The following is a 17,782-nucleotide window of genomic DNA, read 5'->3' as shown; positions in this document are numbered from 1 at the left end:
AAACCGAAATTCAGACCAATTTTCCTTATGAATATCAATGCAAATATACTCAATAAAATTCTCGCAAACTGAATCCAAGAGAACATCAAAATGATCATCCATCATGATCAAGTAGGCTTCATCCTGAGGATGAAGAGTTGGTTGATTTATAAGGAAATCCATAAATTTAATCCACTATATAAATAAACTCAAAGGGAAAAATACCTATATGATCACTCATTGAATGCGGAGAAAGCATTTGACAAAATTCAACACCACTTCATGGTAAAAGTCTTGGAAAGATAAGGAAATCAAGTCCCATACCTAAACATAGTAAAATCAATATACAGAAAACCAGTAGTCAATATGAAAATGAAGCTCAATAAGAAGGAAGACCAAAGTGTACATGCTTCGGTCCTTAGAATGGGACATAAAATACTCACAAGAGTAAGCACAAGGGGGCTGGGGATTTAGCTCAGTGGTAGAGCGCTTACCTAGGAAGCGCAAGGCCCTGGGTTCGGTCCCCAGCTCCGAAAAAAAGAACCAAAAAAAAAAAAAAAAAGAGTAAGCACAAGAAAAAAAAGTGTGGAGTATAGCCTGAATGGAAGGCCATCCAGAGACTGCACCACCTGGGAATCCATCCCATAAACAGTTACCAAAGCCAAATACTATTGTGAATGCCAAGAAATGCATGCTGACAGGAACCAGATATAGTTGCTGAGAGTCTCTGACAAAACCTGACAAATACAAAGATGCTTGCTTCAGCCATCTATGTACTTAGCATGGAAATTCCAATGAAGGAATTAGCATAAGGACTGAAGGGACTGGAAAGGTTTGTAACCCCATAGTAAAAACTACAATATAAATCAACCAGACACCCCCTCCCCCGAGAGCTTTCAGGGACTAAACCACCAACCAAAGAGCACACATTGAGCAACCCATGGCTAAAGCCAGGTATGTAGCAGAGGATGGCCTTGTTGGACATCTGTGGGAGGAGAAGCCCTTGGTCCTGTGACTGCTTGATGCTTCAGTATAGGGGACTGCCAGGGCAGGGAGATGGGAGACAGTAAATTGGAGGTGTGAGCACCCTCCTAGAAAGCAGGGAGAGTGGGTTTCTGGAAGGGAAAACTGGAAAGGGTATAATGTCTGAAATGTAAATAAAGAAAATATTCAATAAAAGAAAAAAAAGCAAGAAAAACAAAGAAACAAAAATCTAATTATAGGCTATAAGGGTCTAAACAAATAATCCCCAAAAGAAGAAATAAAGAAGTCAAAGAAATATCTCAAAAAGTGTTTAAAACCTTTGTCAATCAGGATCATTCAAATAAAATATTTAATGATTTATCTTACTGCTTTCAATTGGTGAGATCAAGAAAATATTTACAATAAGCACTGTCAAGGACACAGAATCTTCATAATGTTAACAAAATTGAAAGCAAATTCACCACTCTGGACTCAATGTGAAGATATTCTCTTTTTTTAAGTTGGAGAATAAATACTAATATCATTTTAAAGAAAATTCCAAGAACAGGCAAGATAAAAGTTCCCAGCAGCTGCCTTGAATGTGCCAGTTAATAAATGACATTAACTTACTATGATTCTTATATCAATTGACTCTCTCGCCAATAAAACATCTCTTCTTTGTGTTAGAAAATTGTCCATGATATTAAGGTAATTAATATAAATGAACCAACATACTACTGACAATTGCATTGTTATATTTGGATATATCTAAAGCATTTATTTTTATTTTTTTATTAAGTGGTGTACTACATAAACGGATAGCTTCAAAAGGGAGAAAATTTAAAGAACCTTTGAAGAATTAATTACTGAAGACTAATTTGGTTTTCTGGGTCTTGGCACATGTACCCATCAAAATACCGACACTTCAAGTGCTTAAGATAATGTTCAACCTTATCTGTGTCAACAAATAGGCAATAGGACATTTTATAAAGAGCAAAAAATCTTGATTCTTCATTGGTTGACTGTAACGATGCAAGCTCTGACCAAACAGGGTACTCTTCATTTTCTTCAATTCCATGTTTAACCTAATGACAAATGATAGTTATATGATTACTGTTTGTATTTGACTGTTCCTTTACTTGATAGTGTTGATTACTCTAATGTCAACAATGTAAACTTTAGCCAGAGACAATAGATGTTATGTGCCCAAATTCAGATAAAATACCCTTTAATCACCTACAAACTACAGGAAAGTTAGTTAGGCATTTACTAACTTGAAGTTCAATCAGGGTGAAATATATTGTTTTGGGACAAGTCATGTAGAAAATCATAGATTTTGTTTGAAAAAGGGAGGATGGACTACTTGTTAACAGTTTTCTCACTTAAGATACACAGAATTCAGAAAGAGTAGTAATAACATAGTTAGAGATAGTTCACGCCCTCAGGAAAGGTACTGACCCAGTGATTGTGAGGAAGAGGTCTATCCCTTAGTGGCCAGATTTCACAGAAGACTGAATAATGTAATTTGCTCTTTCACAGTGAGTTGTTTCAAAATTTATGATTCACCACATATAACACATCCTTGATGAAAAAATGTAGAAAGTAAGAATGAGTCTCACCTTCTTGGCAATCTTGATGATGCGCTTCAGAAGGATTTTATTTTTTACTTCAATCTCTTTGACTCTTGCAAGGATAGAAAAGGGGGCTCCTGTCATACTCTTGAGTTCTGTCTCCATGTGATATAGAGGGCTGTCCCAGGCACGAAGAATACTTAGTATCATTTTCACAAAGTCTGGCAACTACGCAAAAGTAAGAAATTACATTAGGTTAAAATCAGCATGAAATATAATTAGTTTTAGTCAGTGAAGCACAATTAAAATAGTATGTTTTTACTCATGTAATAGATAATATTTCTGAGGATGAAACTATGGAGAGTCACAGAATTTCAACCATTTTCCTTTACTTCATTAAATGATACACTATTTTGAATAGTAACTACCTTTTCTCATGAACCACCACATTTATTTCTGTGTTTATCATAATCTATAGAATGGCAAAAGCAGTGTACCACTTTAGATGTCTAGTATCAAACAAGTGCATATCTTTAGATGTTTAGGATCAAACTGTAGGTGGGAGACTCACTGAAATCCTTTTGGCTTCCTTTTCTGTTTTTGGTGTTTTGAGTGATGAAGTGTGGCAGCTGTTGAGACCATTGACAACAAATTCATCATGTCTGTTAAACTGTAATGTCTGTAGAGGATAAAAATAGAAATCGAATTAGTTGTATTTAATAATGTTACAAAAACATCCCATTAACAGACTAGGATGTCAGATAGTAAATGTGTAATTTTTGAAGTGATTGTTGTAGGAACTCAAAATTAAGGAACATAATGGAAATATTCTCTTTGTCTCGTGAAATTTTTAATCTCATTTTGTTTCTGTCTAAGTTTTCACTTATGAACAATATTGTCTTTTACTATTTACTATCTTGCCTTCTTACTTATCCAAAATTCACTGGTTTGAAGTAAAATATTAAAAATAAAAATATAACAAAACAGCAAGATTTTTCTTTTAAAAATTGCTGTGTTAGATTTGAGCCAACACTATAGCATATATCCATCTATCCTTAAATTCTTCTGTTTCCTGAGGCAAATAAGTGACGTGTTTTCTTTAATATGGCATTGCACAAGTAGAGGTTACTACATAGTAACTCTCAAAGTTAATCACAGATCCTCAGTGAAACTGAATTACCCTTGATAAAATCAGTTACCAAATATTGGCACCTTCATTAAAAAGGCAAAAATAATGAAGAAATGTTTAAATACAACACATTAATTCATAAACATATAATTCTTTAAACATACTATCTGTGTAACTATATTATATAAATTTCAGTTATTTCAAATTAAAAGATAATTTGTGAAACTTTAGTCATTAGGAAGATTAGACATTTAGAAGATTGTTGTGCTCACTTCGGCAGCACGTATACTAAAAATGAAACAATACAGAGAAGATTAGCATGGCCACTGTGCAAGGATGACACACAAATTCGTGAAGTGTTCCATATTTTTACAACTTAAGCAAAGTGGCTGGGTATAAAATTAACTCAAATAAATCAGTAGCCTTCCTCTACACAAAAGAGAAACAAGCTGAGAAATTAGTGAAATGGCACCCTTCATAATAGTCCCAAATAATATAAAGTACCTCGGTGTGACTTTAACCAAGCAAGTAAAAGATCTGTACAATAAGAACTTCAAGACACTGAGGAAAGAAATTTAGAAGACCTCAGAAGATGGAAAGATCTCCCATGCTCATGGATTGGCAGGATTAATATAGTAAAAATGTCCATTTTACTAAAACCAATCTACCGAACATATACAGCCTCCCAATTAGACAAGATGGATGAAGCAAAGAAGTGCAGGAAGACAGGAGCCGGATGTAGATCTCTCCTGAGAGACACAGCCAGAATACAGCAAATACAGAGGCGAATGCCAGCAGCAAACCACTGAACTGAGAATAGGGCCCCCATTGAAGGAATCAGAGAAAGAACTGGAAGAGCTTGAAGGGGCTCGAGACCCCATATGAACAACAATGCCAAGCAACCAGAGCTTCCAGGGACTAAGCCACTACCTAAAGACTATACATGGACTGACCCTGGGCTCTAACCTCATAGTAGCAACGAATAGCCTACTAAGAGCACCAGTGGAAGGGGAAGCCCTTGGTCTTGCCAAGACTGAACACATAGTCCCGTGATTGTTGGGGGGAGGCTCGTACTGGGGGTAGGATGGGGAGGGAATACCCATATAGAAGGGGAGGGGGATGCCTCGGGTGATGTTGGCTCGGAAACTGGGAAGGGGAATAACAATCGAAATGTAAATAAGAAATACTCAAGTTAATAAAGATAAAAAAGATTGTCAATTTAAAATAGAGAATGAAAAGAAACATGAGCTGAAAGGATAGCATGAGGATAAATTTATTTAATCTTCAGGGACACATTCTACAGTTGCACTGCATTAGATTGAGGCTTTATTTACTTTCTCCTCTTTGACACTGGCTCACTTAGAATTAGTAGCATACAGCCTTCAAGTAGAGAGACCTTTCTACCATTTCCAAATGTGTGCCATTATTGAGTAGGATCAAGTAAAAGAAGACATATTTAACAATTCCTAGCATTTGTGGGCTGCTGAAAGCTATAATTTGTAACCCCCAATACCTGACAAAGATCCACTTTAGGTTATTTTTATTCAACATGTGAACTTCATTACAATAAAATGCATATATCCTTCATATATACAGTGAGATCAATGAAGATTGCATGACGAACAGGTTCCCTACCAGCATGGTTAGGACAGCAGGGTTTTTCCCGATGACAACTTTTAGAACGTTATGTCACAGTATATTTATATTTGTAGATATGTTTTTGTTAAAAGAAATTTAGAGAGAACTTTGAGATGTCTCTGCATCCATTTTAAATCAGAGCTTCCCTGAACTGACTAACTCTATTGAATAATTTTTGGCTCATATTTCCTTTACTTATGGAGAAATTTGTGTGGGAAGTCAGGTTCACAGTGTTCTCTTATCTAAGCTGCAGTGTAGTACAATCATTAGCACTATGGTTTCTTTTGGAAGGAGTTGGAAGGAAAGGGAGTACTTACAAACTTAACGAACATGTCTGATGAGAAATTATTGGATAGCTGGAATAAGACAAAGGGAAGAAAAGAAAACTCATGAGTGGAAATCAATATGCATGCACACTTAATGCAAATGTAGAGATATACATCTCATGGGATGCTCATTGTGACATTCCAACCTAATCTCTTTTCCCCTCCTTGATCTTGATTGATCTTGACAACAGATGGTTGTTATCAGGAAAAAAGAACTTATGGGTGCACCCCATGTATTACCTAAATATTATATATAGGTCTATAGTAGGAATGATTGAGTAAAGTTTCCAAACACTTAGGGATTTCTGAATATCTATCACTCTTTTTCTTATATGGAATCTACTGCAGTTTAATTTAAGTTTATTCCATTCACTGTGAACTTCTTTACTAAATAACTTAAATACTTTACTGAAGATGTCAGCTAACAATGCATTCTGCGTACAAGATCAGACCATAGTTCTTTTACTATTGCCACGCCTTTCTGAAAAATATGAAACAACTTTTGAGAAATTTTTTTTTATTTTAGGAAAATCATTTGTTGTAAATCTGTAAGAAATCATGACTGTCTCATCCTTCTCATGCTGCTTTACAGGGGTCAATGTTTATTTGATATGTGAAGGTGAATTATCTTAAATTTGATTTATGGTGATTTCTACTAACTATAATTCCTTTTAATACTCACACAGACATTCACTGGTTGAACAATGCCTGAGGTACTTACAAATATCCTGCGTGTTTCTATAGCAAGGCCATTGATGTGCTGAGACAGTATGACGGCATCGTCAAAAAGGTCTTCGGTGAGCAATTCGCTAATGCCCAGTCCACTGTCACTCGTGGGTACAGCGGCCACATTCTCCCACAGGAGAAGATTTGACACCAACAGTATCTGCAGTGGCCCTGATACAGAGAAACAGCTATGCTGAGATCCATTTATCTGAGGTTATCAACATTATCTCTGCCCAGCATCTTCTACTGTTTTGTCTGACTCCCTTTTGTATTTTAAGGTGATAAAGGAATTATTTTTGCATTGTTGCCCATATGTATAGTTTTAGATTTTGGTAATTTTCTATTTTTTAGGCTGATATTAGAAAAGACTTAAAAGTTTTAATCAGTTGCACTTTAAGATAACTTGAGTGTTTTTTTCTTAAAACACTAAATATAGAAAGTTAGTATTGTGATTTTTGTTTGTATTGTTTTGTTTCTGTTTGTTTTTGTTGGTCAAAGTCTCTAAGACACTAATTCTAAGTGAATATACAATGTATACATTTTGACAAGTACAGCACACTTTATCTGTTACTTGTATGTTTTTGCCTCATAGGATTAAATTCATGATTACTTTGTGTCTAATAGTGAAAATGAGAGTAATGTCTTGAGAAATATAGCCTATGCTGGCTTCAATAGCTCACTATAATAAGAACATGAATTGCTGTTTCATATAAAGGTTTACAGTTTATTTTTCTATAAATTTTTGTCTTGTAATGATACTGTGAGTAAACTGTGCTACTGTAATGTTTTCAAACTAAATTAGTGAAAGAGAACCCTAGGGTTAAATGATTTTCCCTGAGCCTAGTTCATATTTAATAAGATAGATTCTCTAGATGGCATCACTATGAACATTTTATCCCACATTTACATGCCCTACACAATTGGAGGCCATCCTGAGCATATGGATGCCAGAGACCACATCTGAGATGCTAAGACACAGTGTCCACAGCAGTCCTCCTTGTAAAGCACAAACTTTACCTTAGATCACATGAGCATAGTAGTCCTCCCTAGTAATCATTTTATCTACATTTCTTGCTCTGTTTAACAACCATCTTTTAAATTTCTGGGCATGATTCCTGTTGGATTCTTCATAGATTTGCTAATTTGACATAAAGACAGCAATAACTTGTAAGTTATTGACAGTTTACACTCTCAAAATTGAAACAAGTTACAGAAAACTAGTTAAAAGCATGTTTTAATTTCTTGATGCTGTCTCTAAAGGAGCTTCTAAAATAAAAAATGGTTTACAAAAATCTAAATCCCCTGCAAACTTTCACAACACAAAACATGTGTCCAGCCTAACAGGCAAGGCAAAGCCTAGCAACCTATACCTGAAGAAACTAAATGAATGTCATGCACTGTTCTGTTTACTTGTTTTGTTTTGTTTTGTTTTGTTTTGTTTTGTAGAAGTGGTCATTTCTGTTTGTTTGGGGATTTGCTGTATTATTGGCTCTTGTTTGTTTGTTTATAATTACTTTTTAGGAGAGAGACAACCTGAAATTGGGTGGCTAGGGAGTTAATATCAGGTAAAGAAACAAAAATTGTATTCAATTTTATAACTAAATATTTTAGTTCAAATGGGAGAAAAATAAGGTTAATATAAGAAAAATGAAACATGAATATATTTTGTAATATGTAATGGAGCTAAGAACATTTTGACTACATAGCTAAATCATTATATAATTATTTGTGTAAATGCTTAGTTTTTTAATAAATAAGATATTTCCTGAGTTTATTTATGTGATATAAAATTTTATAAGAATATATATGTGCACACATACATATATACATATGCATGATTGTTACGTTTGCTTTTTGAATTTCTTCTGAGAAGTTTTCATAATCTATAAGAGTAAGTAAAATGGACAAATATATTTATTCTTCATTTCATAATATCTTTGGTTGTCATTAATGATGTTTCTTGCCAGTGTTAACTACAGAAATCTAGAATGAGCAACTATCCTAAATTGCACCTTTATTGGAGTGTCATTCGCTTTACTCCAGATTAGCTAGAGGTGAAAGACATGCATCTAGTATCATTGCCTACCTTATGTTTTAAAACTGATGCTTTTCAATAATCATTGTTTTATTGTTTATAAATAAATATATCAAATTCTTAGTAACTACAAAATTCTGCAGTTGTTGAAAGTATACTAGAACAAATTATGGCCTAAACTTACTTACACTTTCAACCAAATCACATTTAAATAAACATGAAAATCATTGATTTGGAACAGCTGTGGGAGGAAATTATATGAAAGACTTATAATAAATATATGAGTTAAATCTCTTAAGTACTCACTCCATATCTCTTACAGCACTATTTCATAAACAGTTATACAAGACTTATACCAAAAGGCTAATTAATTTAGTTTTAAAGTCATCTATAAATATTGGACCTTTTGGGAATGGAAGGCAATGGAAAGGTGTTGAAAGTAAAAGAAACAAGATAAGGATCTTTAGAAAGCAGTAAATTTTCATGGCCACTTATTGAAACTTGTGTCATCAAATAGTACAGATAGTTTAGAAAGATAGGGAAGATACTCAGGCAGAATTATTCCTTGCTGCTTCATATTGATGAATACATCAGAGGGAGACAAATGAGAATCAGTGATAATACAATGTAACACCTAACAGTAATACCAGTGAAATGTAGCATAGCATCCTCTATTTACAAACCATTGTCCAGAGGAATCTTTCAAAATAAGACTAATGTTTTGAAGTCAAATAATCAAGTAGAATAGACTCATGTTTAAGTCTAAGGAAAGAACAACAACAATAAATTAATAATTTCTTCTTTCTAAATTTGACAGTTTGAAGTTATTGACATTTGGGTTCCCAGCAAAGTACCACTTTGTAATTTCTGCAGTAACAATCTCTGAGCTTTATTTTTCCATCTAAAAACTGACCCGACAGCTGAGTATTTTTAAACATGCATTGTTTCTAAACAATTAGATAATATTATTCTATCACTTTTCCCTTTAGTTTGAGATTATGTGTTTATGTATGTTTTCATATGTGCACAGGTGTGTACATAAGATAGAAAACAACCTCAAGTGTCATTTAATGCCAAACACATCTATATTTAATATGTGGGGATGAAAACTCTTACTGCCTTGAAGCTTGCTAAATAAATTAGACTGGCTAGCCAGACAGGCTTAAGGTCCCATCTGCCTCTACCATCCAGAAAGAAGATTGTGATCCTAAATTGCTAGGTCAGGCTCATATTGCCTATTTCTTCCTTTACTACAAATAAGATAAGGAATACTAATTAGTTACTGTCACTTGGCATAATAAAAGGGGTTCCCTTTTTTGTGAACCAGTGTAAACTATCTACAATATTTGAACAGATAAAAACATCTGTTAACACATGAGACATGAGGCAAGTTTCTTTCTACAGGATCCCATTTAATAGCCTTGGAGAACCAAAATGTTATTCAGAAACAACCAGTAAAGCATTTCTAAGAGGTTACTTACAGAGGCATTGTTGAGTCAATGATAGATGCATCTCGGAATAGTTCCACCACAGTATGTGGAACACTAGAGAAGGCTGCTGAACCTGATGTCTACCTACTTTGTACCTCCTATATACACTAACAGATTGCCCCAAGGGCACTTACTTCTGTAACAGGAAGGAAATAAGTTATAAAACATTAGGTATTTTCTCAATGACTGTCCTGCATCAGATAATGTCCACAGCATCACCACTGTTAACACAGTAATATTTACAAGCCAAGTTGACTTCATGGTCTATGATGAGGATGTCAGACCAGACGTAAATTGTTTTTTTATCACATGATTGCTTCACCTGATTCTCGCATTTGTTCTATAACCTTTTGTATACTCACTGCCTTCTGAAGCAGTTAAGATGTATATAATAAGATAACAGTTTTCCTCAATATTGCACAGCCATGTTCAAGTGATTTGATTAATCACACAAAGTTAGGTGAATAAGGTACACTTTTTCCTCATCTTAGAATGCAAAGCATTGGTTCTTTCCTTTATGTTCTCTCTGTAATCAAATCAGAAAGTTGATGCTTTCTTCCAGAACGACTGTACCATATTATGTTGATTGACACGTTTGCCATGCTTGCTTCTCGCATTAGCATGTAGTGAGTCTTCCAAAAGCTGAGAGTTGTCCACACAAAGATTCCCTAGATTCTTTGGAGACATGAAATTCGGCAACATAGTCCAAGTTTCTACTTCATGGCACTCCGATTTATCTATGTAGTGAAAGAAAAGAATGAAATGGCTTTAGCATGTAGCATTTGAGTTCCTTTAGTTTACTACTGGCGTGTATCTAGCAGTAACCTCAAGAGCCTGAATGGTGTTGGGTACCTTAGAGACCTTACTTTCTATTTACTCCAAGCACTGACATTGTGTTAAATAGCCCAATATCTGTTGGGAATGCCTTTTCTCTTATAATTATGAAACATTATCAATTATTCAACTGTTGTCCTCTTCTGTTAACTCATCAGTTTTCATGTTATTCAGGACCAAATGAGAAAGGCATTTAGAGGTTATATTAACATGTAGATTTGTAGAGCTTCAGCTTAATCCCTGAAGGACCAGTGCTTCCTACTTCAGGAAAGTGTAAAATGTCACCTGGATTTTGGATTTCTGTGTGTACTAAATACAATCTTTTCAAATGTTTAATAGACTATGAGCTGGTTTTCTGTCTGTCTGTCTGTCTATCATAATTTATTTACAGTTAACAATTATTCTTCATTGCTGGCATGTATGAGTTAGCTTATGGTTTGCCATAGTCTCACCAACCATGCTAGGGATTGTTCACATATCCCATAGTTAGTTCTCTACTTCTGACTCTTTGTGGTACCTCTGTTCCCAAACAGTTTATCTGATGTATACTCTGGGAGGGTGGGGACTGGGTAAGTAACCTTTTCTCCACAGACAAAATTCTGGAACACCAAAGATTGTCTAACACTTCTCATCCTCAGGCAAAATCTCCAATAGGATATGTAGCAGATGTCCAGACGAATACCCTTGTACACTATTCCTATGCTCAGGACAGAATTGGACTCAATACACTCCTTGAGGACAGAATACTGATCTACATTTAGGACAAGCTTAACTTTGTACATATTCCCTTCTCTGTACTTATCCTCACACAGTTTCCTGAAGTCCAGAGGATTTTGATTTGAGAACGTACCTCTGGTTAGATTATACTTAAGACAGCTTTAGGTATCCCAAATACCTTCCCTTTTAAGGATAACACTAGCATATATGCTGTATATTAAGTCAGTTTTAGAGAACGCTAATTGTAGACTTTCATTTCCCATAAATGACTTCATTTTGCATACTATAAAAATGTGTATTTGTATGTGTGTATTGATACATATGTTTGTATTTATGTATGTATGCATATATATATATATATATGTGTGTTTGTGTTTATCCATTTTCATCTAAAGAATTTTCACATTCAAAAATTAAATAAAATAGAAGGAATATCTTTGCTATACATTATATAAATTCGTGGCTGTTACTAATTCTTTTTCCTTGCAAGTGTCACGTAGAAAAATGGGACCAGAACAAACTTAATATATTGTAGTTTCTTTCAATTTACACAAGACTGAAAAGGACTATAATATACACATTGTTAACTTTAGGTTAGGGCTGGCTGAATGGTTTGAAATTCTAGTAGGCAAACTCACAAGGACAAGGGACCAAACAATTAACAACAATAGCAACAACAACAAAAAATGATAATGATAATAATAATATAATAATAATAATAATTTCCCCCCTCTCTTTATAGTCATAGTTCAAAAACATTGACTTTTTTGTTCCTAATAAGTCACTGCTTTTTAATCTCAGCAACATCAACCTTTGAACTGTATTTTTCTTCAGGGTTTCTCTAGCATTTGAAGACTTTTTATTAATTATTTTCTTTATTAATTATTTTTATTTCAAATGTTTCCCCCTTCCTGGTCCATCCTCCATGAACCTCCCATCCCATATGCCCTCCATTTTTCCTCTAAGATGGTGCTTCTCCAACCACCTGCCCACCTCCACCTCACCCCTTTAACATCATCTTTCTCAGCGTATCAAATCTCCACAGGATGAATCACATTCTATCCCAGTAATACCAGATGTCGATGTATGTTGTTACTGTAAACCTCATGTGCATTCAAGTCAGTGGGACTTTACAGGTGTGACAATTTTAGCAGACACAACTTCCAGAAAACTCTCTTACCGTCCAGTTCTTACAATCTTTCCTACCAACTTTCTAAAATGTTCTTTGAACAATGAGTATGGAGGAAGTTATTTTTGTAGTTTTATATCCATTGGTACTAAAAACCACAATGCAGCCTTTTGATTAGTTGTAGTATTTTGTAATAGTCTCCATCTATTGCATAAAGTTGTTTACTTGATGTGAGTAAAAACTACGGTTGCCGTGGATATTCGTGAGTAAACACAAATATTTAGAATGTTGTTAAGAATTATGATGGTTTTACAAAGAAGTTGCAGATTCTAGTCCAAAATATATGATTTTACTAGCCCTGAGAAATTGGTCTGGTTACCAGTACCAGCCATGTTTCCCCTCTTGTTCAGCATATCTTAAATTCAATTGGATGGCTGTGGACAAACACAAAGATATAATACCTGACAAAACTGCAACCTTGGAGTTATCATCTCATGATAGTATTGTGTGTAGTTCATATATATAATAGCTGGAATAAGACTGTTAGTCATTTGACTTTTTTTTTTTGGATGCATGTATGGCTCAAAGCAGACTTCAGTTATTAAGCTTAGAAGCCCAAAGCCTTATTTTACCATATTTTGAATTGCTCTTTCCTCCTTAAATAAACATCATTGGAAATATCTCCCTAGGCACATAAGTGATTCTAAATCTAGTTCAGTTAACCATGAGGCTTAGCAATCACACTGTTTTATACGGAAAAATTGCTTGTTGTAACAGGCTAAACTATTTTTCTATAGTGGTAATATCTACATTGGAATTTACTCTAGCAGAACCTCTTAAATGAACATGTTTTAGTTATGTACACATTACTAGAGCAAATACATAATTGAAATTGCCTTATGAAGGGAGGGTTGCTTTGGCTTATCGTTTTAGAAGTAATGTCTATGGAAGATAGAAGTCCAATGCCTTTTATAATATGGGCAAGATTTAGAATTAAGCACCAAGAGATTGGTCACACAAAGCTAGGCATATGGTACTTTCATTTTCCAAGACTGTAAACTGAGGGTCATAGACTCCCTTTATTGCTCAACAAAATACTAACACCTAGAAACAGATATCTACATTATAGCTTTGGATAGACATTATCCCAACTATAGCAAAAGTTCATCATTGTCTTTACTTTTTTTTTGAACTTATAAAAATTTAGCTGACATTTCCCCCTTCTATTTAAAATGGAATCTTTTCTCATAAATGAAATCCTGATTAAAATTTATCTTCCTTTACTCCTCCAAGTTCATTTTAGACATAAAAAATCAAATAATGCATTTTTAAAAATGGTATATAGTCCTAAATAGAGAATTATCAATAGAAGAAACTTAAATGGCTGAAAAAAATTAAAGAAATGTTCAGTATCTATAGCCACTGGAGAAATGTAATAAAATTAGTTTAGATTCCAGTTAATACCTGTTAGAAATTTAATATCACATTTGATAGTATATGTTGATTAGGAAGCAAAATAAGATAAAAATCATCCATTGCTGGTGAGAATAAAACTTGTACAGCCACTTTAGAAATCAGCTTGGCATTTCCTCAGAAAAGTTATACTCAACTGTGGTGGTTTGGTATGGTCTTGTTGGAAGAAGTATGTTACTGTGGTGATGGGCTTTATGACACGACCCCCTTCTAGGTGACTCGAGTCTCTTCCTGACTAACTTTGAATGATATAGAAATATTGACTCATGATGATAATGGACTAAACCTCTGAAACTTTAACCAAGTCCAAATTAAATGTTGTCCTTTATAAGACTGCCTTGGTCATGGGTCTCTTGAAAACAACAACAACAAAAAATAAATAAAAATAAAAAAAAATCTGCAACCTATGACAGAAGACATTGAGTGGTAGAATGCTTAACATATGACTTAATAGATCATCCTAGTGGAATCTGAAAGATGTTGGTTCTTAGGGAGATTTTAACTGTTTACCTCTTGCTCTGGAGATGTCAGAGGAAAGGAATTTTTGTATATTGCCTGATGGTCATTCTTAAGATGTTAAGTTGATGAAAGGCTGAATTTTACCCTTGTCTGAAGAATCTTCCTGGGGCTAACCTGAAGAGACTCTCATCAGTTTTAAACTGACAAAGGAAGTATGAAAAAGATTACCATAGCTGTTTCCTCTGGTTTACTTTCATGAAGAGCATTTTAATCAAGAACAACAAGCTTGGAAAGGAAAAAAAATACAAAATATATGGTTCAAGAATTAAAGTGAGACACTGCCCGGAACTGAAGGGTCACAGTCAACAGTTCTCTGCACCCAAATCCCGTGGGAGGGAGAGCTAAACCTTCAGAGGGTCAGACATGCCTGGGAAGCCAGAAGAGACTACACTTTACCCACATTTCTGAATTAAGAGGAAAACACATACGCCACTTGAGACCCCAGTGCACGGGGGCTCACAGAAAAAGTGGCACAGGCCCTCCTGGTTGCTGCCCTCACCAAGAGCTCAAAAGCAGCCCCCCATGAGCAAACTTGAGCCACGGGACCACAGGTAAGACCAACTTTTCTGCTCCAAGAAACCTGCCTAGTGAACTCAGGACACAGGCCCACAGGAACAGCTGAAGACCAGTATATAGGGAAGACTATATGCCTGAAAGCAGAACACTCTGTTCCCATAACTGGCTGAAAGAAAACAGGAAAACAGGTATACGGCACTCCTGACAAACAGGCCTATAGTACAGTCTAGCCACTGTCAGAAATAGCAGAACAAGGTAACACCAGATACAAACTGATGGCAAGAGGTTAACTGCAGGAACCCAAGCAACAGAAACCAAGATTACATGGCATCATCGGAGCCCAATTCTCCCACCAAAGCAAACACTGAATATCCAAACACACCAGAAAAACAAGATCTAGATTTAAAATCATATTTGATCATGATGCTGGAGAACTTCAAGAAAGACATGAAGAACTCCCTTAGAGAAATGCAGGAAAACATAAATAAACAAGTAGAAGCCTACAGAGAGGAATCACAAAAATCCCTGAAAGAATTGCAGGAAAAAAATCAAAGAGTTGAACAAATTAAAAATGGAAATAGAAGCAATAAAGAAAGGACACAAGGAAAAAAACCTGAATATAGAAAACTAAAGGAAGAGACAAGGAGCCATAGATACAAGCATCATGAACAGAATACAAGAGATAGAAGAGAGAATCTCAGGAGCAGAAGACTCCATAGAAATCATCAACACAACTGTCAAAGATAATGTAAAATGGAAAAAACTACTGGTCCAAAACATACAGGAAATCCAGGACTCAATGAGAAGGTCAAACCTAAGGATAATAGGTATAGAAGAGAGTGAAGACTCCCAGCTCAACGAACAAGTAAATATCTTCACCAAAATCATAGAAGAAAACTTCCCTAACCTAAAGAAAAAGATGCCCATAAACATACAAGAAGCCTACAGAACTCCAAATAGATTGGACCAGAAAAGTAACTCCTCCCATCACATAATAGTCAAAACACCAAATGCACAAAATAAAGAAAGAATATTAAAAGCAGTAAGGGAAAAAGGTAAAGTAACATATAAAGGCAAACCTCTCAGAATCACACCAGACTTCTCATCAGAGACTATGAAAGCCAGATCCTGGGCAGATGTCATACAGATCCTAAGAGAACAAAAATGTAATCCCAGGATACTGTATCCTGCAAAACACTCAATTAGGATAGATGGAGAAACCAAGATATTCCATGACAAAACCAAATTTACACAATATCTTTCTACATATCCAGTGCTACAAGGGATAATAAATGGTAAAGCCCAACATAAGGAGGTAAGCTACACCCTAGAAAAAGTAAGAAACTAATCGTCTTGGCAACAAAACAAAGAGAAGAAAAACACAAAAACATAATCTAGCATCCAAATCTGAATATAGCAGGAAACAATAATCACTATTCCGTAATATCTCTCAACAACAATGGTCTTAATTACCCAATAAAAAGACATAGATTAACAAACTGGATATGCAATGAGGACACTGCTTCCTGCTGACTACAATACACACACCTCTGAGACAAAGCAGACACTACCTCAGAATGAAAGGCTGGAAAACAACTTTCCAAGCAAATAGTTGGAAGAAGCAAGCTGGAGTAGTCATCCTAATATTGAATAAAATCGATTTTGAACTAAAAGTCATCAAAAGAAATAAGGAAGGACACTTCATATTCATCAAAGGAAAAATGCACCAAGATGAACTCTCAATCCTAAATATCTACACTCCAATTACATGGCACCTACATACATAAAAGAAACCTTCCTAAAGCACAAAGCACACATTGCACCTCACACAATAATAGTAGGAGATTTTAACACCCCACTCTCATCAATGGACAGATCATGGAAGCAGAAACTAAACATAGACATAGCCAGACCAAGAAAAGTCATGAACCAAATGAACTTAACAGATATTTATAGAATATTCTATCCTAAAGCAAAAGGATAGACATTCTTCTCACCACCTCATGGTACTTTCTCCAAAATTGACCATATAACTGGTCATAAAACAGTCCTCAACATATACAGAAAGATAGAAATAATCTCATGTGTGCTATTAGACGACCACGGGCTAAAGGTGGACTTCAAAAACAATAAACGAAGAAGGCCCACATACACATTGAAGTTGATCAATGCCCTACTCAATGATAACCTGGTCAAGGAAAAAATAAAGAAATTAAAGACTTCTTAGAATTTAATGAAAATGAAGGTACAACATATCCAAACTTATGGTACACAATGAAAGCTGTGCTAAGAGGAAAACACATAGCTCTGAGTACCTGCAGAAAGAAACAGGAGAGGTCATATATCAACAGCTTGACAACACACCTAAAAGATCTAGAACAAAAAGAAGCAAATACATCCAGGAGGAGTAGAAGGCAAGAAATAATCAAACTTATAGCTGAAATCAACCAAGTAGAAACAAAAAGGACCATAGAAAGAAGCAACAGAACCAAAGGTTGGTTCTTTGAGAAAGTCAACAAGATAGATAAACCCTTAGCCAGACAAACAAGAGGACACAGAGAGTGTGTACAAATTAACAATATCAGAAATGAAAAGGGAGACATAACTACAGAATCAGAGGAAATTCAAAAAATCATCAGATCCTACTACAAAAGCCTATATTCAACAAAACTTGAAATTTCGCAGGAAATGAACAATTTCCTAGACAGATACCGAGTACCAAAATTAAATCAGGAAT

The 17,782-nt window shown here is 35.0% G+C and overlaps 1 protein-coding gene and 1 non-coding gene across 3 annotated transcripts; one reads left to right on the top strand and one right to left on the bottom strand.

Moving 5' to 3' along the window:
• Positions 1-1,686: 1,686 nt before the first annotated feature.
• Positions 1,687-14,221, bottom strand: Prl7b1 (prolactin family 7, subfamily B, member 1). 2 transcript variants are annotated; one of them, XM_039095426.2, is made up of 7 exons: positions 14,002-14,221; positions 9,849-10,594; positions 6,328-6,503; positions 5,598-5,636; positions 3,085-3,192; positions 2,562-2,741; positions 1,687-2,027 (listed from the first exon to the last, which is right to left on the bottom strand). In XM_039095426.2, the coding sequence occupies exons 2-7, from the start codon at positions 9,877-9,879 to the stop codon at positions 1,806-1,808; spliced, it is 756 nt and encodes a 251-aa protein (XP_038951354.1). In that variant the 5' UTR covers positions 9,880-10,594; positions 14,002-14,221; the 3' UTR covers positions 1,687-1,805. The 2 variants fall into 2 exon arrangements, with proteins under 2 accessions (XP_038951354.1, NP_714960.1); NM_153738.2 differs by lacking the exon at positions 14,002-14,221 and having other exon boundaries at positions 1,700-2,027; positions 9,849-9,913.
• On the top strand, positions 3,907-4,013 carry LOC120098040 (U6 spliceosomal RNA). The gene has a single exon (XR_005495970.1). It is a non-coding gene; the product is annotated as a U6 spliceosomal RNA (small nuclear RNA).
• Positions 14,222-17,782: the final 3,561 nt, after the last annotated feature.

Source organism: Rattus norvegicus, chromosome 17, assembly GCF_036323735.1.
Source record: "Rattus norvegicus strain BN/NHsdMcwi chromosome 17, GRCr8, whole genome shotgun sequence".
NCBI lineage: Eukaryota > Metazoa > Chordata > Mammalia > Rodentia > Muridae > Rattus > Rattus norvegicus.
The sequence above is the reverse complement of the archived record's forward strand: the minus strand, read 5'-3'. Positions and strand labels throughout refer to the sequence as shown.

Coding starts and splice junctions, on each gene's coding strand:
- Prl7b1 (XM_039095426.2), bottom strand. CDS start 9,879: ATGCATCTATCATTGACTCAACAATGCCTCT. Junction 3,193..5,597: donor CAGACATGTTCGTTAAGTTT/GTAAGTACTCCC, acceptor TATCCTCTACAG/ACATTACAGTTTAACAGACA. Junction 2,742..3,084: donor AGGAAGCCAAAAGGATTTCA/GTGAGTCTCCCA, acceptor ACTTTTGCGTAG/TTGCCAGACTTTGTGAAAAT.